The sequence below is a fragment of the Pristiophorus japonicus genome, chromosome 9 (assembly GCF_044704955.1).
Source record: "Pristiophorus japonicus isolate sPriJap1 chromosome 9, sPriJap1.hap1, whole genome shotgun sequence".
Taxonomy (NCBI): Eukaryota; Metazoa; Chordata; class Chondrichthyes; family Pristiophoridae; genus Pristiophorus; species Pristiophorus japonicus.
Genome location: NC_091985.1, coordinates 148,387,423 through 148,412,422, shown reverse-complemented (window position 1 = coordinate 148,412,422; position 25,000 = coordinate 148,387,423). Strand labels below are relative to the sequence as shown.

The following is a 25,000-nucleotide window of genomic DNA, read 5'->3' as shown; positions in this document are numbered from 1 at the left end:
GTCTAGCGCAGTGTGGAATCAATAGCGTCTCACTCCACTGGTTCCCATTACATGCTGGGTGCTTACAATCAACAGACAGTTAATTGTTTGTTCAAAAATATGTTTTAAATGAACGTCACTGATCAAGTTTAAAATGCGCTCATGTTTTCTGTCCAATGAAGCACTGTCTTTGTGAACAAATGGGATAATTTACTGCAGTTCCTGGTGATTTCAAACTGTGCTGCATTAAAGGACATATTTGTACGGGTGCACAGAATCAAGTAAAAATCCTTGTGATCAATCCCTAATGGTAACTGGATGCAATAAGTTTTATGTTGAGGGTCAGCATCTTGTAACAGCCAGAATGCAAGATAGTCCATGCAAGGCAGTTCTTCAATTGAAAAGGTTCAGATTTTGAATTTAAAACAGCTCTTTGCAAAATGATTTTCCTAAACTCAAGTTGGAATTTTGTTTGTTCCCATACTCTATTTACTCTGAAAGCCCACACACACAACCAGATAAGTGGGCAATCTATTCCTGGGTCACTTAATGCTGCTCTGGCCCACTTTGATTTTTTTTTGCAAGAAATTACACTTCATAAATCCAGACTTCCAAAATCTTTTCATGAAGATCTTTAGTAAAGGCAGTTAGACAAGTATAAGGAAGTAAGTGACTTCTGCAAAACATGGCGATGGACACAAAACTAGCTGAATGGGGCGGAGCAATGGGGTACCAGTTATGTAGGGTGATGAAGAGCCCCCAGAACCAGCACTGGGTCCCCTTGGGAAGATGAGGCTAAGAAACCACAGCAGGATCGAGACAATTTGCGAGATCTATGATGGACAAAACCTAATGCTGATAAATGCAATGTCCTGTACATTGGAAGGAGAGCTGTTTGACACTGCACATGTAGAGGAAAGGCTGGAAGAGATGGAGTTATTGTAAACCCTTCACTAATCCTGTTCAGTCGCTGCGAGGGAGCAATCTGGAAAGTGAACAGAATGCTGAGCTATAATTAACAAATCAGTAGAGTGTAAAGAAAAAACTTGCATTTATACAGCGTCTTTCACGATCACCGTAGGTCTCAAAGCGCTTTACAGCCAATCAAGTACTTTTAGACATGTGGTCACTGTTGTAATGTAGGAAACGTGGCCGCTAATTTGCGCACACAGGTCTAACAACCAGCAATGAAATAAGCGACTCGATCATCAGTTTTAAGTGCTGGTTAAGGGATAAATGTTGGCCCGGACACTGGGGAAAACTCCTGCTTTTCTTTGAATAGAGCTGTGGAATCTTTGCATCCATCTGAAAGGGCAGACGGGACCTCTGTTTAATGTCTCCTCTGAAAGACAGCACCTCTGACAGTGCAGCACTTCTTTAGTACTGCACTGGAGTGTCAGCCTGGATTATGTATTCACGTCTCCGGAGGGGAACTTGAACCCACAACCACCTGACTTGGAGGAGAGTGCTAACCACTGAACCACGGCTGGCACCTGGGGTGGGGCGCAGCTAAAGTGAAGAGCAAAAAGGGGCAGTGACTGGCTTCATTCGATCTCTGCCACTGTTGCAATGGGGATTTCCCATTGAAATTAGCTGGGCCTGTGCCTGTATTGGGATAAGAAAATGAGGTGGGTGGGTCAATCGTGACGACCTGCGCCTCTCTTCCATGAGCACTTGACCACCCCAATGGAGGGGTACCTAAAGAGCCTTGGTCAAAGAGCCTGTCCCTAGATGCACATGGACCAGAGGGTCTGCTCACCTCCAGCCTGCAGCTACACACCAGTTTCCTCACTGGTGTACAAGTACTCAGCCCAGCCAGGGCCTCAGTTTGGAGACCCCCCCCCCCCCTTTTCCCCCAGCCCCTGTCAATGGGCTGGAGGGGGAGCAAAACCACAGGCAGCTGTACCCTCTCCTCTGGACTTGTCGCCTGAAGTGCACTGTTCCAGTGGAGCCCAAAGAGGAAAATCTCTTGTGCGTCTGCCCAAAGCTGGTTATTGCTCTCCTCCGACTCCACCTGGATCATTGTCTTGTGGATTTATTTTGGGGTTTGTACACGGCTGCCTTCAGTTTACCGTGGGCCCTGATCACTAAAGTAAGGGAGGTAATGGCTCCTGGAAATGATGCACAGAAGCCATAGGGCTGATCCTTCGTGTCGGAGGATTGAGTCCCGAGGAAAGGCTATTAAAACTTGGACCATTTAACTTTGAAACTCGCAAACGAGTGGGTACCTTTCTCAGTGATCTACAAGTCTGTCAGCTAGGTGAAATAGGAAAGGTTTATCCTGGATACTGTCGTGCTAAGACCATGGCACGGTACAAGAAGGTATGGGTAGAAACTGGTCGAATGTATGGAACCTTGGTTAGACCACACTAAGTACTGTGCACAGTTCAGTTCTCCATATTACAAAAAGGATATAGAAGCACTGAAGAAAGTGAAACGAGATTTGCACGGATGATACCAGAACTGAGGGGTTATAACTACAGGGAAGACTGAACAGGCTGAGGCTCTTCACTAGAAAAGAGAAGGCTGAGGTGACCTGATGGAAGTCTGTAAAATTGTGAAGGGGTTTGATAGTGGACAGCAAAATGATGTTTCCATTTGTGGGAGTCCAAAACTAGGGGCCATAAATATGGTGGTCACTATAAATGCAATAGGGAATTCAAGAGAAACTTCTTTACCCGGAGAGTGGTGAGAATGTGGAACTCTATACCACATGGACTAGTTGAGGCAAATTACATAGATGTATTTAAGAGGAAGCTCGCTAAGTAAATGAAGGAGAAAGGAATAGAAGGATATGCAGATAGGGTTAGATGATGTGGAGTGGGAGGCAGCTTGGACCAGTTTGGCTGAATGGCCTGTTTCTGTGCTGTAAATTCTATGTAATACTATGTAAGTTCAGGGTTGATGTAAGGGAGGCCTTACATTACTCACAAATTGATGCTTGAAATTGGCTCCAATAGGGAAGGGGAACAAACACACTGGAATGATTCAGGAAGGAGTTTGTTGTTGATGGGTTAGGGGAAAATATGATGGAATGTGGGTGAGCAGAATGCACTGTAAGGATGGGGTTAGATGGTGGTCTTGTTTGTATCTTGTGACCTGTATTATAATTTGGTCCTCTTGTGTTCTCAGGACTATCTTGACTGTATCATTGACCCCCAATCAAGACTCCCCCTGGGGACAGAAGACCGCTTGGCTCTGTTTGGGAACATTGGAGACATCTATCACTTCAACAGGTGAGCAGACCCTGATCTAATAAAACCCAGCAAGAATCCTGCAGGTCAAATGCAAATCCAGTTTCAAGACCCAGGTAATCGAACTGCTCTCTGTGCTTTCCCTGTCCCAAATGTATATGATTTGAAGTGTTGGATCACCAATAAGTCACGTTTAAGGCTCTGCTGACTTTGGGAAGTATCTCTTGCACATCCCGATTTTCATCTATTCGCCACTGGCGGCTGTGCCTTCAGCTGCCTTGACCCCAAACTCTGGAATTCCCTCCGAGCCTCTGCTCCTCTCTATCTTTCTCTCCTCCTGTTAAGCCTCTTCTTAAAACCTACCTCTTTGACCAAGTTGCTGGTCACCTGTCCTAATGTCTCCTTATGTGGCTTGATGTCAAAATTTGTTTGACGACGCTCCTGTAAGGCAGTTTGGAACCTTTTACGCCATTAAAGGTGCGATGATATTATTTCCATTAAACCTGGGAAAAGACTTGATTGATCCAAGAATTAAAGGAATATATAACAGCTCATATTCTACACTGCTCTTCATTTCACTGAGCAATGAGCAGGAAGGAGAAAGGGAAAAGAGGAGTTAGGACTAGCAAAAGCATAGTCATTTGAGAAGGGTGATTAGGGGGCTCTTGAAGGTGATAAGGCAGAGATAGAGCCATAGCATTTAACAGTATAGGAGGAGGCTATATAATTACTGGCAATTATGTTTAGGTCAAAATAATCTGAAAAGTTGGGGATTTTTGTAAAGTAAGAACAGATTATTTAAATCTCAACATATTCTGTACTTTCCAATGAGGGAGATTAGTGTTTCAAATAAATGTTGTTCAAAGGGGAAAGTCGGATCAGGAGAATTTTTAAATGCATCCCCAGGTGATAGCATGATTTCCTGCGGTCAAACAGCTACAGAGTGGTGGTGAGGCCAGTTTGAAGTTGTAATCTCTGTCGTTTCTAATGCAGCCGCTCAGATGTACATGGCACCTCTATTGTCACCCTGCTCGGCGGTAAGAAAATAAAATACCAAACACAAACAATGAAACTGTGTGGGAGACATACAGACAGATATAAAAAAATGAAGATTGAGAAATAAGTAGATAGGTAGAGGAAAGCATGTATTTTTTTCTCATATTTTTGTAACTATGAGAACTCTGTTCTCGAATACATTGTGTTTCATGGTACAATGCTCCTGTTACAAAGCAACATATGCTTTGATGTGCCATTAGCAATGCCATTGGATATCTTCTATTTTGCAATTCCAAAATGATTGTGTGTGTGTGTATATATACATATAGTTAACTTGCAGGTACAGCAAGTAATTAGGAAGGCAAATGGTATGTTACCCTTCATTGTAAGGGGGTTGGAGTGTAAGAGTAAGGAGTCTTGCTGCAATTATACAGGGCTCTATTGAGACCACACCTGGAGTACTGTGTACAGTTTTGGTCTCCTTTCCTAAGGAAGAAGGTGACTGGATTTGACGTCTCCCAAATCCAGGTCGCTGATTGGAGTGCGGGCAGGTACAACTGGGGCGGTGAGGTCAGAGCAGAGGAGCGGCGAGAGTTCGTAAAGGGACGTTGTTGCGGCCCAGGAGAGGCGAGGGCCCAAGGCTAGCATGGGCCAACCCACACTGCGATATAGAAAATGGAGGCAGGAGTAGGCCATTCGGCCCTTCGAGCCTGCACCACCATTCAATAAGATCATGGCTGATCATTCACCTCAGTACTCCTTTGTGCACGCTAGGTCCATGCAGCAGAGCTGGTCTCCAGTCGTCTTGGTTAATCCTTGCCACTGGACCAAGACCTAGCTCTGTCAAGCCCATGTGGTGGCTGGTGTGCAATGGCCACCACACGTTTAAAAAAAATTCACACAGGCATCTTCCACCCTTCAGCATGTAGTTCGCGATCCGGAATATTGGGTCCTTCATTGAAACACCTGTGAACTCATCCTTTTTTGATGTGGAAACAAGTCATCCTTGTTTGGAGGACTGCCTATGATGATGATGATTTTTCACCATCCAGCTTGTGCTGCTCTCTGAAAATTATCTTCACCGTCACATTCTCCCACCTATTAAAATTTATTCTTTTTCAAATATTTATCCAGTTTTTCATAAACTACTGTAGATTCTTCTTCCTCTACTGCTAGTATTCCATCATATAAAATCATAGAATCTTACAGAATAGAATGAGGCCATTCGGCCCATCGTACCTGTGCTGGGTTTTTGCAAAAGCTATCCAATTAGTCCCACTCGCCTACTCTTTCCTCATAGCCCTGAAACCTTTTCCTTTTCAAGTATATATCCAATTCTTCAAGTTACTATTGAATCTGCTTCCACCACCTTTCATAAGAACATAACATAAGAATTAGGAACAGGAGTAGGCCATCTAGCCCCTCGAGCCTGCTCCGCCATTCAACAAGATCATAGCTGATCTGGCCGTGGACTCAGCTCCACTTACCCGCCCGCTCCCCATAACCCTTAATTCCCTTATTGGTTAAAAATCTATCTATCTGTGATTTGAATACATTCAATGAACTAGCCTCAACTGCTTCCTTGGGCAGAGAATTCCACAGATTCACAACCCTCTGGGAGAAGAAATTCCTTCTCAACTCGGTTTTAAATTGGCTCCCCCGTATTTTGAGGCTATGCCCCTTAGTTCTAGACTCCCCGACCAGTGGAAACAACCTCTCTGTCTCTGTCTTATTTTATTATTTTAAATGTTTCTATAAGATCACCCCTCAACCTTCTGAACTCCAACGAGTTCATCAATGCATTCCAGATCAACATAACTCGCTGAGAACTTGCATTTATATAGTGCCTTTAACGACCTCAGGATGTTCCAAATTGCTTTACGGCTAATGAAGTGCTTTTTGAAGTGTAGTCGTTGTTGTAATTTAGGAAATGTGGCAGACAGTTTGGGCACAGCAAGGTCCCACAAACAGTGATGAGATAAATGACAAGATAATCTAAAACAAAATGCTGCGGATGTTGAAAATCTGAAATAAAAACAAAATGCTGGAAATACTCAGCAGGTCAGGCAGCATCCGTGGCGAGAGAAACAGAGTTAACGTTTCAGGTCGATGGTCATTCACCAGAATGTTTTTAGACCATATAATTTGTTTTGGTAATGTTGGTTGAGGGATAAAAGTTGGCCAAGACACCAGGAAGGACTCCTCTACTCCTCGAATAGTGCCATGAGATCTTTTACGTCCACCTGTGGGCAGACGGGGCATCGGTTTAATGTCATCCGAAAGATGGCACCTCCGACAGTGCAACACTCCCTCAGTGCTGCACTGAAGTTTCAGCCTGGATTATGTGCCCAAGACTTTGGAGTGGGACTTGAACACACAACCTTATGATTCAGGTTAGAGTACTACCAACTAAGACAAAACTGACACTTAAATATAAAGCATTTTGTGTACGTGAACATGTGCAGACATGTCTGAGGGTTTAAAAACACGAACATTTAAATAACAAGACTGAACGGCACATGATACCACCTATATAAAACCCCTGTGTTATAATCAACTGGAATTGGAGCACATCTTAGAAAACAAGTACATTTGCAGCTGTGTTATTGCAATGGCGGCAAATGTTTGGTCTCTGTGTCTGTTTACTGTTGCACTCCCACCAAACCTTTTTAATAAAGTTTTCTATGGTCTGTGAAAGTATGTTTAACATTGACAACACCTCAGCCAGAAATTCTGGCTCCCAGAGTAATAGGGGAAAAAAACGAGCTTTGAGACTTGGGCCAGAACTTTCTGGGGTGGGGTCGATGGCAGGTCGGGTGGGAAAGTTGTTATTTTTGACCGGGCTGGGAAAGCTGCTGTTGTCTCACTCCCAGGCGCGTCTCTTCACGGAGCCGACTCGACCGGCAGCAGCGGGTGACTCAATGAGATCATTATCAGATCATTTACAGGCACTTATAAGAGCCTTTCTTCACTTACTTTTTAAATTTCCCTGCATGGGCACGGGATTCACGCAATTCAGGAACCACGTCGGTCAACCTGAGGCGGGAGTTCCGTGGCCATTGCTCCAGCTGATTACTTGACAGCATGGAAAACAAACCAAAATTTAAATATGTTCATTACATCAGCTAACAGATAGATGGAGATTTTGTTCTACTTGGAAAAGCTACTGGTAAATGTTAATTCAAAAATTCTTGAAGGGATGTAAGTGCTACCCTGGATAGTGAGGGAAATACATTTTTCACTGGTCATTCTCTGCTGTTTTCTTCCAACTCAACAGTAATTGCAGTGAATTGATTTGCATTATAAAAGCTGACATACCATTTAAATAAATGTTTGTGGTGTTTTTGGTCAGGTTTTTCTCAGTATATTGTGATTGTCCAGTTACACATTAAATCAGGTTATCGACCATATATTAGCATGGATAGAGGATTGGCTAACTAACAGAACAGAGTTGGGATAAATGTTTCTTTCTCTGCTTGGTAATCAGTAACTAGTGGGGTGCTGCAGGGATCAGTGCTGGGACCCCAACTATTTACAATCTATATTAACGACTTGGAAGAAGGGACTGAGTGTAACATAGCCAAGTTTGCTGATGATACAAAGATGGGAGGAGAACACACAAAATCTGCAAAAGGACATAGACAGGCTACGTGAATGGGCAAAAATTTGGCAGATGGTGTATAATTTTTGGAAAGTGTGAGCACTTTGGCAGAAAAAAATAAAGAGCAAGTTATTTAAATGGAGAAAGATTGCAAAGTGCTGCAGTACAGCGGGACCTGGGGGTTACTTGTGCATGAAACACAAAAGGATAGTATGCGGGTACAGCAAGTGATCAGGAAGGCCAATGGTATCTTGGCCTTTATTGCAAAGGGGATGGAATATAAAAGCAGGGAAGTCTTGATACAGCTATACAAGGTATTGGTGAGGTTACACCTGGAATACTGCGTGCAGTTTTGGTTTCCATATTTACGAAAGGATATACTTGCTTTGGAGGCATTTCAGAGAAGGTTCACTTAGGTTGATTCTGGGGATGAGAGGGTTGCCTTATGGGGAAAGGTTGAGTAGGTTGGGTCTATACTCATTGGAATGCAGAAGAATGAGAGATGATCTTATTGAAACATATAAGATTATGAGGGGCCTTGACAAGGTGAATGCAGAGAGGATGTTTCCACTGATGAGGGAGACTAGAACTAGAGGACATGATCTTAGAATAAAAGGCCGCTCATTTAAAACAGAGATGGAGGAGGGTTGTAAATCTGTAGAATTCACTGCCTCAGAGAGCTGTGGAAGCTGGGACATTGAATAAATTGAAGACAAATAGACAGTTTCTTCAATGATAAGGGGTTATGGGGAGTAGACGGGGAAGTGGAGAATGAGTCCATGATCAGATCATGAATGACGGAGCAGGCTTGAGGGGCCGTATGACCTACTCCTGTTCCTATTATGTCCTTTATAACAATTTCATTCTCATCACTCATTGCACTGTTTCAATTTGCTTTCAGTCCCTGAATATAACTAACTTAATTTTTCAGTCTGAGACTTTAGGGTGAATTTCTGAAGAGGTTCTCTCACTTGTCCATTGTTAACTTCAACGGAAGAACTGCAGAAATCCCAGAAACACATTGTAAGCACCACTTACACTGTCAGGGATTCCGCAGCTATTTCACTGAACTTGCATAAGATTGTAAATCCACCCCATTACAATTACATTTAAAATCTGCTTAATTTTATATATTACCTATACATACACACACCTTTTATTTGTACCAGTTACTGATACAAAAGTCTATAGATTTGTGACTAAAGCACCAATAACTTCCCAATTAATGTACTTTTAAAAATAATGTTCTTGATCATATTTATAGATGGTGTCATATTTAATATTTAAATATTTCTTGTATATAATTTTTATTATATTATTGTAAAGATTCAACACCCACTTTGTAAGATTAAACATCAAATGTAATGTGGCCAGGGTTCCTTTAAGGATCCCAGCTGAAAAAACATCATGAATGACATCACCAGAGCCGCTCCATCTAATTGGGCTGGGTAACACTGGGTGGGCTTAATAGGCCCATTAAGGTAAGTTCATTTTCAACAGCAGGGTTGGGATCCGCCACGGACACTGGCTACACTGGACCTGCCCAGGTAGACAAAATTCCGGCCGTGGAGTAGGGATAATGGGTATGTACTCCAATTGGCAGGATGTGACTAATGGCCCCCAGGGATCTGTGCTGGGGCCTCAATTTTTACTATATTTATGAATGACTTGGATGAAGGAATAAAGAACCATATTTCTAAGTTTGCTGCCAGCACTAAGTTACGAGGCACAGTAAGTAGTGTAGATGGAAGTAGAAAGTTGCCAAGCGACATTGATAGATTGTGAGTAGATCATACTCTAGCATGTGGAGTTCAATGTGCATGATCATCCACTTTGGACTAAGAGATAGGTCAGAGTATTTTATAAATGGTGAGAAGCTAGGAACTGTGGAGCAGCAGAGGGGGATTTAGTGGTCAAAAATCACATAGTGTACAGGTACAAAAAATAATCAGCCTTTATCTCAAGGGGGCTGTAACATAAAGGGTGGAAGTTCTGGTCAGACACCAATTGGAGTACTGCGTTCAGTTGTGGGCATGGCTCCTCAGGAAGGATATATTGGCCTTAGAAGTGGGTGTGCAGCACACATTTCCCAGAGTGATACCAGGGTTAAATTATTCCCTTGAACATAGATGATGAAGGGGTGATGATCTAATTGAAGTGTTTAAGATGATTAAAAGATTTGGTAGTGTAGATAGAGGGAAAAACTATTTCTTCTGATGGGGAAGTCCAGAACAAGGGTTTATAACCTTCAAATTATAGCTAGGCCTTTCAAGGGTGATGTCAACACCCCCCCCCCCCCCCCCCCCACAAAAGCTGCTCAAGGCTGGGTCAATTGAAAATTTCAAAACTGAGATTGGATAGATATTAAGCAAAGATATTAAGAGATATGGAACCAAGATGGGGAAATGGAGTTAAGATACAGATCAGTCATGATTTAATTGAATGGCTGAACAGGCTCGAACTGAATGACCTCCTCCTGTTCCTCGGTCCCTGTGTTCCATCTATATACAGCATCTTATTGCCCCTCTCCAGCACACCAAAGAATTAAATGCATTGTGTGGTCATCAATGTTTCAATGTAGCTACTACATTGTGCACAGCAAGGCCCCACAAAGAGCTATGAGATGAATAACCAGTTAATCTGTTTCTGGAAGTGTTGGTTGAAGGATAAATGTTGGTCAGGACACTGGGAGAACTCCCAGGCCTCTTCGTGTGTTGGGATGTTTTAAACCGTTGCGTTGCCAACTCTGGTTGGAGGCATTCGTGGAGGTTTGATCACGTGATATTTGGGCTGCACCCCATTCCCCAGTCTCCCTCTAATGAGGTGATTTGATATTGAGCTCAAACGTTGCTTCCCAGGGAGAGTCAGTTAGGCCAGGAGTGGTATAGAAAATAGGTGCAGGAGTAGGCCATTTGGCCCTTCGAGCCTGCACCACCATTCAATAAGATCATGGCCGATCACCCACCCCAGCACCTCCCCCTCCACACCCCCCCGACCCCCCCCCCCCCCCCCCCCCCCCAAGCCGCAAGGACCACATCCAACTCCCTCCCGAACACATCCAACGAACTGGCATTAACAACTCTCCGCGGCAGGGAACCCCACAGGCCAACAACTCCCCGAGTGAAGAAGTCCATCCCAACCCCCTCCCCAAACAGCCCACCCCCCATCCCAAGAGCGTGCCACCCCCTGGCTCCGGACCCACCCAACACCGGGAACACTCCCCCCGCACCCAATCCGCCCCGTCCCGTCAGAAACCTTCCCAAATGCCGAACACCCCCGGATGTCGAGTATAAATGGTCATTAGTATTAGATCAGAGATTTTTTTCCCACTAACTATCAGCTTTACTAATAATTACAGATTCATGGTGAGGAGAAAATCATGTTTATAAACGGTAAAGGTTTTTTGAAGGAGGAAAGACAAAAAAGCATGTACTTGCATCTGAAAAGTAGCAGAGCAAAATAAAAAGTTGCAAATAACTGGGAAAAAGAGGGATTGAGGAGCAAACCTTTAGGGGTGGAAACTCGGTCACACCTCAGTTGGAGCGGTGTCCTGGGCGGAGCGGTAAATTTTGTGCCAGCAAATGGTTTGCGTCTGCCGCAGCAAAATTCATCAGCTGGGCCCAGAGTTTGGAGTGGGGCACTAAGGGAGGTGTTGCACACCTCTTAGGGTGCTGGGCATGGGAAAATCCCGAGCTAAAGAGCTAGCCTCGGAGCGCCATAACAGAGGCCTGGGGGGGAAAAAAAACTGAAAAAAAGACTCCCACCAAAAACATTCCCAAATACATAGCTCATGTCACAACATAAATCACAAAAAAAAACACTTGCCTCAGATCACAGGTGTTCACAGCAGGGCACTCTACGGAACACTACAGGTCAGGTGTGTTCCAAAAACCGAGCTGGTGTCGCTATCGGAGGCGTTGCACACCGGCTCACCTCTCCCGGGCAAGACTGGCACCAAATATCCTGGCGGGGCCGCCCAGGCACAAACTGCTTTCCGCCGCCATTGCCACCCCTCCGGGGCACTAAGGGGTGGCAGAAGACCAAATTTGCACCCCTTAATCACTTGAGCAAGTAAAGGTAAATAGTATTAGTTATACTTGTATGGCCCTGCATCGCGCAGCATTTGTAATGGATGTAATAGTTAATAGGGGGTGTTCTGACCAATTTTTATCCATCAACCAACATTTTAAAAGTACTTCATTGGCAGTGATGCGCTTTGGGATGTCCTGAGGTTGTGAAAGTTGCTCGAGAGGACTGACGAGGAGCGGGAAGGTCGGAGCCCAGAGGTGGAGCAGGGTGGACAAGACCAAGGGAAGGCGCAGCAAGGGCCAATAGCGAGGCTGAGAGGTCATGAGGCTCACATTGTGTACTATGAATTCCGTGTAGAGAGTGGCCCTGCGGGGAAGGAGGAAGGAAGGACAGTAGGAGTGAGTTTGTGTGTATGTATTGGCACATGCGGCAGAGCCTGGTCTCCAGTCGTCTTGGATCCCCTTGCCACTGAACCAAGACCTTGCTCAGTCAAGCCCGTGGTGGCTGGTGTGCAACGGCCACCCCAAGTTAAAAGAATTCACACACCGGCATCTTCCACCGTTTAAAATAAGTTCATCAGTCACCTGAGTACTAATTTTTAGTGTGGAATCAAGTCATCCCTCAACCCCCGAGGGACTGCCTATGATGATCAATGTAAGTTCTTTTTTTAAACTGGACTGCTGCAAGCGTCCGAATCACAGTCACCAGTCACCAGTGCCTTGGGAGATCTGCTCATATCTATTTCAAATGCACCTTTCTTCTCTCTCTCTACAGTGAACTACTTCAAGATCTGGAGAGCTGTGAAAGCGATCCTGTTGCAATAGCGGAATGTTTTGTAGCAAAGGTATGTAGCCACCTCTTTTCAGTTTCTGATCGAGCACAAGAAAGACAGGAGCAAGTTCCAATTTGAAATATATATCGGGAATGATGCGTAGGTGTAAGATTGGTGTGCAGGTGATTCCCTTTGCTTTCTCCCTATATTTTAACAGGTGCACTCTGCTGCACCGGAGAAAGAACCTGTCTTCTGAATGTCCTGGGATCTCCACCTGAGTTTAATCTAAAAGTGCAATCTGTATTAATATATTAAAATGCTCATCAGTGACACTCTGGTTCCCCTTCAATGGTCATCAATGGATCGCGTTGTTATGGCGGCACATGTTCCAAAGGGGTCACACTTATTGCTCGGCCTGTTGCAACAAACACTGCTTTAAAAAGTTGCATCAGCTGGAGTACTGGGGTGAAAAATGGGTGAATTGGGGTCATGTGGGATGTTAAATTTTTAAATCTCAAACCCGACCTAAACTCGCCCTCTTCTGGGTTTAACGGAGGTGGGACAAGGGGCGGCCAGCCAACCCACTCCCAGAAGGCGAGTTGGCCGTTTAAATATTCTAATGAGGGTGGCAGCTTCAGATTTAGCCTGTTACTTGTTTAATCCTGGCCAGCCAGGTTTCCCAGGCCTCGGGAAACCTGGCAGCTGAAGGGAGGTAAGAACAGCCTTGGGGAGAAGGTGAGTGCCTTCACAGCACTGCTTGTGGGCCACGAGGAGCAGGAGTGCTTCCCCCATACAAAGACCTGCCAATCGAGGATCGGATTCCAGGCCCCGGCGTTGAGGATTAAATCACTTTTTCCCTCTTTTTTTCCCCCCCCCCCCCCCCCCCCCCCAACCTCCCCACACACACACTAGCTGCGGCAAGCTCCTTACCTGGAGCCAAGGCCTGCTCCGGCGTGCTCCCCACCATTGTGTTTAATTCTGTGCACCGCACTTTAGGAAGGATGCTAAGGCCTCAGAGGGTGCAGAGGAAATCTACCAGAATGGTACCAGGTTTGTTTTCCATACGTTAAATTCAGCCTGTCCTAATTCGGGCAGGTGAAAATCCCAATCTCTCAAAGTCCATTTATCACCTTGGAACCCTGGTGTTACCTGTGGCTCCCACCTGACAGGAGCCTGCTATAACCTGTGGCTCCAATCTGGCAGGAGCCTGGGGTTACCTCAGTCAGCATCTGTCTCATTTTGTGGAGGATAGTTAAACAAGTTGAGGAGAAAGCTGCTGGGTGCCTGAAAGTGATACGTTTCTTTTAGTAACTTCTTGGTGGGGAGTGGAGCTGGTCAAACAAATGAACTTTTGTAAGAAAAGGAGTTAAAATGTTTGATTTTGATTAACTTTTGGTGTGTTTTAGGTGGGGTAGGATAAAAACATAGGAACTGCAGTAGGCCCTGCAGCCCCTCGAACCTGTTCTGCCATTCAATCAGATTGTGGAGGATCTGTTAACTCTTGCTCCATATCCCTTAATAAACTTGGCTAACAATATATTAATCTCTGTTTGAAATTTTCAATTGATTCCGTGTCAACAGCTTTTTGGGGGAGAGAGAGTTCCAGATTTCCACTAGTCTTTGTGTGAAGTGCTCCCTGACATCACCTCTGAACAACCAAGCTCTAATTTTAAGGTTGTGCCCCCATGTTTGGGACTCCCCCACCAGAGGAAATAGTTTTTCTCTCTCTGCACTGTCAACTCCTAAACACATAAATTAGATCACCCATTTAATCTTCTATACGCCGGGGAATACAAGCCTAGTCTACGCAACCCATCCTCGTATATGTTCAGGATAGCTGAACCCACTGAGAATCTGACTGGTTATCCTGGTGTGCCATCGTCTGCATTACATTGCTGTGTTTAAAACCTGTCGCCACAGGTCTGCCAACGCTGATCTATCTAATGTTGGCGTGTCTGATTGTTTGTTTGTTTTCTACTTCATTGTGCAGAGTGAAGAATTCCACATCTATACACAGTACTGCACAAACTATCCCAGGTAAGCTGGCCTTATTAACGGGAGACACATCATGGGGCACAGTCCTGTAGGATCGCTCATCTACCTGTTCATTCTGCAGGGCAGAAGCACCATCTTGGTGCTGGTAACCCTTCCTTTCCACCTGACCCCCTCAATACTATCGCTGGAATAAAATCCAATAGTCAGCTGACCAGATGATTAAAGAATCTGCCGAAAGTTGATTTGCAGGTTTGGTTGCCCGTTATCTTAACTTGTCTGTTATACAATTCTGTCCATAATTGATTCTTTAGAAAACCTATAAAAACATTCTTGTGCAACAGGAAAGGAGTTTGTCGAATGACCGATGTGGAAGTATTGTGTAAAATGTCAGTATTTTATGTTGTATCAAGATATTTAAATGTCCTGTCTGATGCCAAAGATGTGACTCGCTTTATTTTGTTCCGTTTCTCAATTGGGTATTCTATGTCTAATCCAGTAATGGTACAAGAGATCTACTGTGTTTGCTGGAGCTGGAGGGGATCCAGTAATGGTACAAGGGATCTACTGTTAGCTGGAGTGGATCCAGTAATGCTACAAGGTATCTACTGTGCTTGCTGCAGCTGGAGGGGATCCAGTGATGGTACAAGAGATCTACTCCACTCACTGCAGCTGTTGAGGGGGATTCAGTTTATTCTATTCAATCCTGAGATGTGGGCGTCACTGGCAAGGCCAACATTTATTGCCCGTCACTAATTGCCCTTGAGAAGGTGGTGGTGAGCCGCCACCTTGAACCGCTGCAGTCCGTGTTGTGAATGTACTCCCACAGTACTGTTAAGAAGGGAGTTCCAGGATTTTGACCCAGCTATGATGAAAGAATAGCGATATATTTCCAAGTCAGGATGGTGTGACTGAAAGGGAACTTGGAGGTAGCGTTCCCACGCGCCTGCTGCCCTTGTCCTTCTAGGTGGTAGAGGTCGCGGATTTTGGAGGTGCTGCCGAAGAAACCTTGGCGAGTTGCTGCAGTGCATCTTGTAAATGGTACACACTGCAGCCACGGTGTGCCGGTGGTGGAAGGAGTGACTGTTTAAGGTGGTGGATGGGATGCTTTTTCCTGGATGGTGTTGAGCTTCTTGAATGTTGGAGCTGCACTCATCCAGGCAAGTGCAGAGAGTATTCAATCACACTCCTGACTTGTGCCATGTATATGGTGCAAAGGCTTTGGGGAGTCAGGAGGTGAGACACTCTCCACAGAATAACCAGCCTTGCACTGGCTCGTGTAGTCACTGTATCTGTGTGGTTGGTACAGTTAAGTTTCTGGTCAATGGTGACCCCCAAGATTTTGATGGTCGTGGATTCGGCAGTGGTAATGCTGTTGAATGTCATGGGGCGGTGGGTTGGACTTTCTCTTGTTGGAGATGGTCATTGCCTGGCACTTGTGTGGTGCAAATGTTACTTGTCACTCATCAGGCTGAATGTTATCCAGTTCATGCTGCATGTGGGCATAGACTGCTTAATTATCTGAGGAGTTGCGAATTCAACTAAACACTCTGCAATCATCAGTGAACATCCCCACTTCTGACCTTGTGATGGAGCGAAGGTCATCGATAAAACAGCTGAAGATGGTTGGGCCAAAGACATTGCCCTGAGTAACTCCTGCAGTAATGTCCTGGGGCAGCAATGATTGGCCTCCAACAACTACAACCATCTTCCTTTGTGCTAGGTATGACTCCAGCCAGTGGAGAGTTTTCCCCCTGATTTCCATTGACTTAAATTTTACTAGGGCTCCTTGATGCCACCCTCTATCAACTGCTGCTTTGATGTCTAGGGCAGTCACTCTCGCCTCACCAGTAATGGTACAAGGGATCTACTGAGCTCCCTGCAGCTGTCCAGGGGATCGAGTGCCAATGGTACAAGGGATATTGTACTGTTAATTCCTTTTTCAGTCAGATATTCTATGTCGAGGCAAAAAAAAATGTTCTGAAGGATTACAACCAAGTAAAAATGAGGCAAAAGTAGTGTGTCCAGAGAGAGGTCAGGAGGATGCAAATTTCCAGCATCAGCCGAGCAGCAAATGCCACTTGCAAAGTCGTGAAATTCGACGCATGAAAGACAGAGACTGAAGTAACAGTAGACATGCATTCCACGTATTTTGTACAGGAGCCAATTATTTAACAGAGCCACTAATCTTTCTGGATTACTTGCAGGTCTGTGGCCGTGTTAACAGAATGTATGAGAAACAAAGTGCTTGCCAAATTCTTCAGAGAACGACAAGAGACCTTGAAACACTCCCTACCACTAGGATCCTATCTTCTCAAACCAGTGCAACGCATCCTCAAATACCACCTCCTCTTGCATGTAAGTGGTTTTCATTCTACATTCCAGCAGTTTTGATGATGACTTTACTGGCAATCAATGCCATTTCCTGTATCCAGAACATTTCTTGTCGGTAATAGTGTCAAATTGAGTAAATTGACAGAATTGCTCGTTGTGTGGGTTTTTCCCCAGTTAAGCTGCAGCTGTTGGGATCTGGTAATGTCACTGGTACAAGGGATCTACTGAGTTCACTGCAGCTGTTGTGGGGATCCAGTAATGTCAATGGTACAAGGGATTGCTGCAGTTTCTTAATTTTACTGCTTGCCTTCGGCATCCTTAAATGTTCAGGATAATCGCCCTTCAGCTTTCATGTGTTGTAGATTTCAGTATGGCGGTTAAGGAAGGAGCCTTTGAGAGTACAAAAGTTTAACATTTAGTGTGCCAGTGTATATCATTGATCTGAGTCAGGCGGTTTATGGTATTTAGGAGTTTGCATTCTTGTTATCCAGATTATATATTGAGATGACTGGTATCGGCTTAGTAAACATGATCATAATTAACTGTCCGCTGTTTCTGACACCTGAGTGAACTTGTCTAACTCTGGCAGGTAGAGACCATTTAACCAGTCGGGGTAAGCTGCTCTTAAAGATGTGTATGGGACTTTCTGAAGGGGTTGTACTGTGTTCACATAGATGGTGGAACTATTTTGGTTTCTATGCATTTAAAATAGAGCAGCTTTTGACCACTAAACGAGAGGTCGCTACAATGATGAGGGGGAGAAATTTGGGACCACAGTTTGTAAATTTTCTACATTTCCATGTGATTTTATATATTTACCGGCAGTTGATTTAGGGAAGTATCTTTAGGAAAGAGATCCGTTTTTTAAAAAAAAATTAAAATAAAAAAATGTTTTAGGCCATTTTCCAGCTGGCCATGCTGCTAGCCCATGATCCCTTTGTCCTTCTCTCTCCTTCCACCACCCCTGGCTGCCTGGGACTTGCCTGAGCGTCGCTGCCAGGGAGGCAAGCATCACAAAATTGCTCAGTGGGCAATGGAGGTTTGACAAACATCTGGCCAATTGATCACATTGAAATTAAGCCCGAGGTCCGATCTCAGGCCGGCCTCCCGTTTAGAGCATGTGTTGTTTGTGCGCTGTGGTAAATTCCCTGAAAATGGGCCTTCACTTTTTTTTCTCTCCCCACCCCTAGATATTTTAGTTTTCTTGTGACCCTTTACCCTTCTCTTGGTTGTTGTGTACAGGAAATAGTTAACCATTTGGAGAAGGACACGGAGTGTTACGATGTGGTGCAGGACGCCATTGACACAATGCAGAGGGTGGCTTGGCACATTAATGATATGAAGAGGAAACATGAGCATGCAGTGAGGCTGCAGGTAATTAATCAATGCTATTTTTAAAATCTCTTCTCGGGATGTGGGCGTCACTGGCAAAGCCGGCATTTATTGCCCATCCCTAGTTCCCCTGTGAAGTAGTGGTGGACCTTCTCCTTAAGCCACTAGTGGTTTGATACAATTGAATGCTTTGCTGGGCCACGTCACAGGGCAGATAAGATAGAACTGCTCTAATTGGCCTGTTGCAGTGTTTGTGGGTCACACGGGCAGTAGATCACAGATTTGATTCTCAGTCTTGCTTTGTCCCAAGGTGGCAATTGGCCTCTGTCCCTGGGTTGGTGAGGGAAAAAGATTAGCCAGAGCCCCCACACTCCTGCTGCTCTCCTGTTGGAACGTTGCTGGGTGTTGAGGCTACGTGAGGGACAGGGTCGTGTTCGGCTGCCAGCACTCTCTAAGCTCACCCATGCAGAATTGCCACCTACCGGATATCAGACAGTGACTGGAACTGTACCCCAGCACCCGGTGACGCTTTCACGGGAAGGTGTCGAACTGGCCCCGACCACAGGATCAGTGTGACTTGTAGAGGTGCAACTGGGTTTTGCGGACAGTTCATAAACCATGATGTATTTAGCTCGAGAATATTATGTTCCCAATTAATAACAGATAAGCAAGGGCATCATGATCTTGTGATGAGTACATAGTGTAATTGTCAAAATACAACAAAAACTTGGCCCTCATCTGTCTCTTATTTGAATAAGATGGTATTAATGTTAGTTCTGGTTAGACCCCATTTAGAGTACTGCGCTCAGTTCTGGACACACTACCTCAAACGATATCTTGGCCTTGGAGGCAATGCTGCACAGATTCACCAGTATGATACCGGGCCTAAAGGGGTTAGATTATGAGGACAGGTTCCATAGACTAGGCTTGTATTCCCTTGAGCATAGATGATTAAGGGGTGATCTAATTGAGGTCTTTAAAATGATTAAAGGAGTTGATAGGGTAGATAGAAACCATTTCCTCTGGTGGGGAAATCCAGAGCAAGGGGGCGTAACCTTAAAATTAGAGCTAGGTCGTTCAGTATAGATGTCAGGAAACACTACTACACACACGGGGGTGTGGAAATCTGGAAAACACTCCTCCAAAGAGCTGTTGAGGCTGGGGGTCCATTGAAAATGTAAAAACTGAGATTAATAGATTTTTGTTAGGGAAGAGTATTAAGGGATATGGAACCAAGGTGGGTAAATGGATTTGAGATACAGATCAGCCATGATCTAATTGAATGGCGGAACAGGATCGAGGGGCTGAATGTCCTTCTCCTGTTCCTATGTTTTGATAGCATTAGTTGATCTGTTTTATTTCCACTGCTGTTTGATCATTTATCTGTGTTCTTGTTAAGGAGATACAGAGCCTGCTGACAAACTGGAAGGGTCCAGACCTGACCAGCTATGGAGAGCTGGTTTTAGAGGGAACATTCCGCATACAGCGAGCCAAAAATGAACGCACTTTGTTTCTTTTAGATAAACTTCTTCTCATCACTAAAAAAAGGGAAGAGACTTACACCTATAAAGCTCATATTTTGGTAAGAGCTGCTTTTTCAGTCATTTGTGTTTACCTGGAAGTGTTGGGGTTTGCTGTACTGGGGTTTGAAGTACTCTGCTGAACTAAGAATGTTCTTCTGAAACACCTGCCTTTGAGGACTGTCTACAGTATAATAAGTTGGCAAAGTTCAGTCGTTTTCAATGATCTCCTGGCCAGCCTCCCATCTTCCATCCTCCATAAACTTCAGCTCATCCAAAACTCTCACCAAGTCCTGCTCGCCCATCATCTCTGAACTCGCTGACCTACATTGGCTCCCGGTCCATGAGCACCTCGTATTTAAGATTCTCTTCCTCGAATTCAAATCCCTCCATGGCCTCGCCACTCCCTATATCTGCACCCACTCCCTACAGCCTTAAAACCCTCTCTGATCTCTGCATTCTTCCAATTTTGGCCTCTTGTGCATCCCTGATTTCCTTCGCCCACCATTGGCGGCCATGCCTTCAGTTATCTCGGCCCTAAGCTCTTGAATTTCCCCCTCTAAACCTCTCCGCCTCTCTCCTCCTTTAAGACTCTCCTTAAAACCTGTCTCTACCTGTCCTAATATCTCTGTGTAGCTTGATGTAAACTTTGGTCTGATTATGCCCCTGTGATGCACCTTGGGACGTTTTACTATGTTTAAAGGCGCTAATTAAATGCAAGTTGTTGTTTTACACAGAGTATTCTGAATGCTCTCTCATTCTATTGTGGATAAATGCAGCTTGTAACAGTTCTCTTTTTCACCTTGAGGCGATAATCCAGGCTGACACTCCAGTTCAGTACTGAGGGAGTGCTTCACTGCTGAAGCTGTCGTCTTTCAGATGAGACATTAAACCGAGGCCCTGTCCACCCCTTCAGTGGACAGAAAAGACCTTATGGCAGTATTCAGAGAACAGCACGAGAATTTCCCCGGTGTTCTGGCCAATATCCCTCAACCAATATCTCAAACAGATTATCTGTTCATTAACACATTGCTGTTTAAGTCTTGCTGTGCGCAATTTAATTGCATGTTTATCTGCAAACAACAACTGCGGTTCATGGCCAATGACTTACTTTTGAAGAACTGTGGGATGTTTTGAGGACATTAATGCAATTTATTTTCTTTCTAATTATGTACAATTAGTGAGTTTAGAGCTCTAACCTTGCCCTCTTTCTCCAGTGCTGTAACCTGATGCTTGTGGAGGTAATACCAAAGGAAGCCCTGAGTTTCAGTGTCTTCCACTATAAGAATCCCAAAGTGCAGCACACAGTACAGGTAGGATATCCTCTGTTGTATAAGTCTTGGTGTTTCTACTCCGTGTTGTGCTACTGAATGGGTTTTCCAAATAAACAGCAGGCTAAAATTCCAGCCTTTTGCTAGTCTTGATGAAAATGAACATGGGGAGAGATGTATCTTGGAAGCTGATTGGATATTTCCTGTTTTACACTATTGCCCAAAGTCAAAATTACTCCTCCTTCCCTCCCTGCCCACTTCCCTTGTGAGCTTATTGTTACACCTCAGGAATGTGAGTTGGAGCTAGGCCAGAGCATTCCAGTGCCTGATTCTTCAACCTGTGCTCTCATCTAATGGGGTTAAAATCTGACCTTCAGTCAACTTTATAATGTGTGCTACTAATTCCACAAAGGAACATCCCTTTGCACAGGGTGAAGTGTACAGATTCAACCGCCTCCGGGCGAGTTACTGCTTCATACAACATCTGGAATGGGCTGCATGCAGGGTGATGGAACAGGAAACCCTGATGAGATTCCAAAAGGGACCACGCAAGTTCCTTGTAGCAAATAGGATTCCTAGTTAAAGTAGATTTACATAGGAACATCAGCCCCTTGAGCCTGTTCCACAATTCAATTAGATCATGGCTGATCTGTATCTTAAATCCATTTTACCTGCCTTTTGATCTCTTTTGTCCCTTGATACACTTGCCCAACAAAAATATATTTGATCTCATCTTGAAAGTTTTAATCAACTTTTGGGGGAGGGGGAAAAGACCGTTCTAGATTTCCACTACACTTTGTTTGAAAAATGTAGTGGAATCTTGGATGAAGTTAGATGGATGAGTGAAGATTGATCTATGCCTGAAAGTGTTTCTATGTGACATCATTGAGTCATCCCAGGTTATCTTCATGTTTGTTATATCTTCCAACAGGCCAAGTCAATGCAGGACAAGAGGCTTTGGATTCTTCATCTGAAGAGGCTTATTCTTGAAAATCACCCAGCCAAGATCCCAGCGAAGGTGTGAAGCAATGTCATTAAGTTGGCTTTTCAGATTCTTAAGGGTGCCCTTACACTAATTTAGCACTGATGCTCTGCACTGACACTAAACTCACGGGGATAGAGTTTCCACGAGGGAAGCAATTGGCAGAACGCGCCCAGATAGCGCTGGACACTGTCGGTTTTGCGGAGGTGAAGTTACACTTAAGTTTCCGTGCAAGCTCTTCAGCATAAGCTTGAATGTAAAAACACCTGTTAATTGGGGCAATCAAGCCCTGTGATCGATTTGTGACCGGAACAGGGCATCCTCCAGCATCCCAAAGAGTTGTGGGATTTCCAGAGATTGAGCCATTCTTCAACTGACTGATTTTAATGCTCTTGGTATTACTTTTTAATTGCCTTCAAATGGCTGCTTTGACTTTTCCTTGGTACATGAGACCTGTGACCAACCATCTATTGAAGCCACACACGTTTGTCTAGCTCTGCTGTAATTGACTGAATTTAGACTCATTTAAACTGAATTTGAAGTCATTACAACAGCAGAAGGAGTAGCCCTGTGTCAGGCTTCAGTTGATTGCTGGTCACTGCGGGTACAGATCATTGACGCTGCTTTAATGTGACCACCGTTGCTTGTCCACCCCTGGGCGCAATGTAGCGAACATCTCTGAACGGGTGTAATGGGCCGAAACTCGCTATTACGACCTGGGGGTGTGGCCAGTTTTGTGGGCAGCGACTGCTTCAGCAAATGGACTTTTGAACCATCGTAAAAGATCGTAGTTTTTGGGCATATTCACTTGGGTTTGAAATTCCGTGATCTTTAGCCCAGATTAATCATCACGCGGGAACTCCACGCTGTGGCTTGTAGATCACAGAATGAGGATCTCTCGAATCTTGGTCCACCTCACCCAGTGCCTGATGGGACCCTGACTCTGGATTGCGGTTATATTTACACTACTAACTGCAGGGTGGGAGTGAAGCAAATGCACTTCACACCAACACTGCAACTCTGGCATGAATGCAGCCTGAGATGGTATCTGGAAATGTAGCTTGTTCCAATTTGTGAAGTGGTGACTGCTAATTGCACAGCTAAAGGCAGATTATTCAGAAGCCCCTTTGTTCCACTTATAATTATCCATTTGCCACATCCACCCACCTATAGCCTCTGGTTATGGATTAGCTGGTAATTATCTTTGTCAACAAACTGAGTTTTTAATTCTACATCGCTCGCCTAATGTCTTGGTAGTGGAAAACAGAATCATTAAAGTTAATGCTGACGCTTCCTAATGGTTTGTTTTGAAGTTGTTTGCCTTTTAAACAGTCTGCTGTAAAGCTTTGTTGCTATTCAAGTCTGTTCTTGTTTCCTGAGTCCTATTTTCCCACTTGAAACACTTGTGCCCCTTGTTTGTTTCTGAAGGGAGGGGTCCGCGTAAATATAATTACAGCGCTGCTTTCAGCTGCCCTGCTTTTTGAAGTCCGCGTGTTATGACTGATAGTTGGTTGAGTTTTAAGCAGAGGAGCCTGGAGGCTAAGGAATGAACTGTTGTTTTTATTTACAGGCTAAACAAGCGATTCTAGAGATGGATGCCATTCGTAAGTAGTTTTCAAGTTGGTCTGCTCGAGTGTGCTAACAATTTATTGGCATTCAATATTAATTGGCGTGTTATCTAACTGCAGTGGTGCCTAGGTTGTGTTCAGTGATTTATATTGTCAGAACCGGCTGGCAGCCCGCAGCCCTCAGCCCCCTCTTTCTTTCTGACCCGCCCCCCCCCCCCCCCCCTCGGGCCCCTGCCGAGGCTGAGATCTAGATACACAATATGAAAGTAACTGACATTAACACCACTTGATTTTAGATATGTCCCTATATCACTCAATACCTGCTCTCGGAGACTCTCTACACTCAATACCCATTAGGACTCATAAGAATTAGGAGCAGGAGTGGGCCTTATGGCCCCTTGAGCTTGCTCTGCTATTTAATAAGATCATGGCTGATCTTCGACCTTGACTCCACTTTCCTGCTCAATCTCTTGATTCCTCAAGTCCAAAAATCTATCTATCTCCGCCTTGCATATACTCAATGACTCCGCATCTACAGTCCTCTGGGGTAGAGAATTCCAAAGATTCACAACCCTCTGAGTGAAGACATTCCTCCTCATCTCCGTCTTAAAAGGCCGACCCCTTATCCTGAGACTGTGCCCCCTAGTTCTAGATGCTCCAGCCAGGGGAAAAAACCTCTCGGCATCTACCCTGTCAATCCCCCTCAGAATCTTATATGTTTCAATGAGATCACTTCTCATTCTTCTAAACTCCAGAGAGTGTAGGCCTAATCTACTCAATCTCTCCTCATAGGACAACCCTCTCATCCCAGGGATCAATCTAGTGAACCTTTGTTGCACCGCCTCTAGGGCAATGATGTCCTTTCTCCGATAAGGAGACCAAAACTGTGCACAGTACTCCAGGTGCGGTTTCACCAAAGCTCTACAATTGTTGCAAGATTTCCTTTAGTCTTGTATTCAACCCCTAACAATAAAGGCCAACATGGCATTTGTCTTCCTAATTGCTTGCTGAACCTGCATGCTAACTGTGTTTCCTGTATGAGGAAACCTAAATCTCTCTGAATACCAACATTTAATAGTTTCTCACCATTTAAAAAATATTCTGTTTTCCGATGCCAAAGTGATTAACCACATATTTCTCCACATTATACTCCATCTGCCACCTTATTGCTCACTCACCTGTGCAGGCTCTTTGTGTCCTCCTCACAGCTTACTTTCCCACGAAGCTTTGTATCATCAGCAAACCTGCATATATTATACTCTGTCCCTTCATCAAAGTCAGTAACAAAGATTGTAAATAGCTGAGGCCCAAACACTGATCCTTGAGACACTCCACTAGTTACAGCCTGCCAACCAGAAAATGACCCGTTTATCCCTGCTCTGTTTTCTGTCCGTTAACCATGTGACTGTATTACCCCCAACTCCTCAAGC

The 25,000-nt window shown here is 44.6% G+C and overlaps 1 protein-coding gene across 8 annotated transcripts in view; it reads left to right on the top strand.

The window, feature by feature from the left end:
- Window positions 1-25,000, top strand: part of LOC139273268 (pleckstrin homology domain-containing family G member 1) — a 245,368-nt gene that overhangs the window by 195,621 nt on the left and 24,747 nt on the right. For all 8 annotated transcript variants that reach the window (XM_070889936.1, XM_070889942.1, XM_070889941.1 and 5 more), the window contains 9 exons: window positions 3,112-3,215; window positions 12,574-12,643; window positions 14,562-14,608; window positions 16,771-16,921; window positions 18,140-18,271; window positions 19,629-19,811; window positions 20,967-21,062; window positions 21,952-22,038; window positions 23,573-23,606. In XM_070889936.1, coding sequence (XP_070746037.1) covers window positions 3,112-3,215; window positions 12,574-12,643; window positions 14,562-14,608; window positions 16,771-16,921; window positions 18,140-18,271; window positions 19,629-19,811; window positions 20,967-21,062; window positions 21,952-22,038; window positions 23,573-23,606 — 904 coding nt within the window. The remainder of the gene's footprint in view (window positions 1-3,111; window positions 3,216-12,573; window positions 12,644-14,561; window positions 14,609-16,770; window positions 16,922-18,139; window positions 18,272-19,628; window positions 19,812-20,966; window positions 21,063-21,951; window positions 22,039-23,572; window positions 23,607-25,000) is intronic.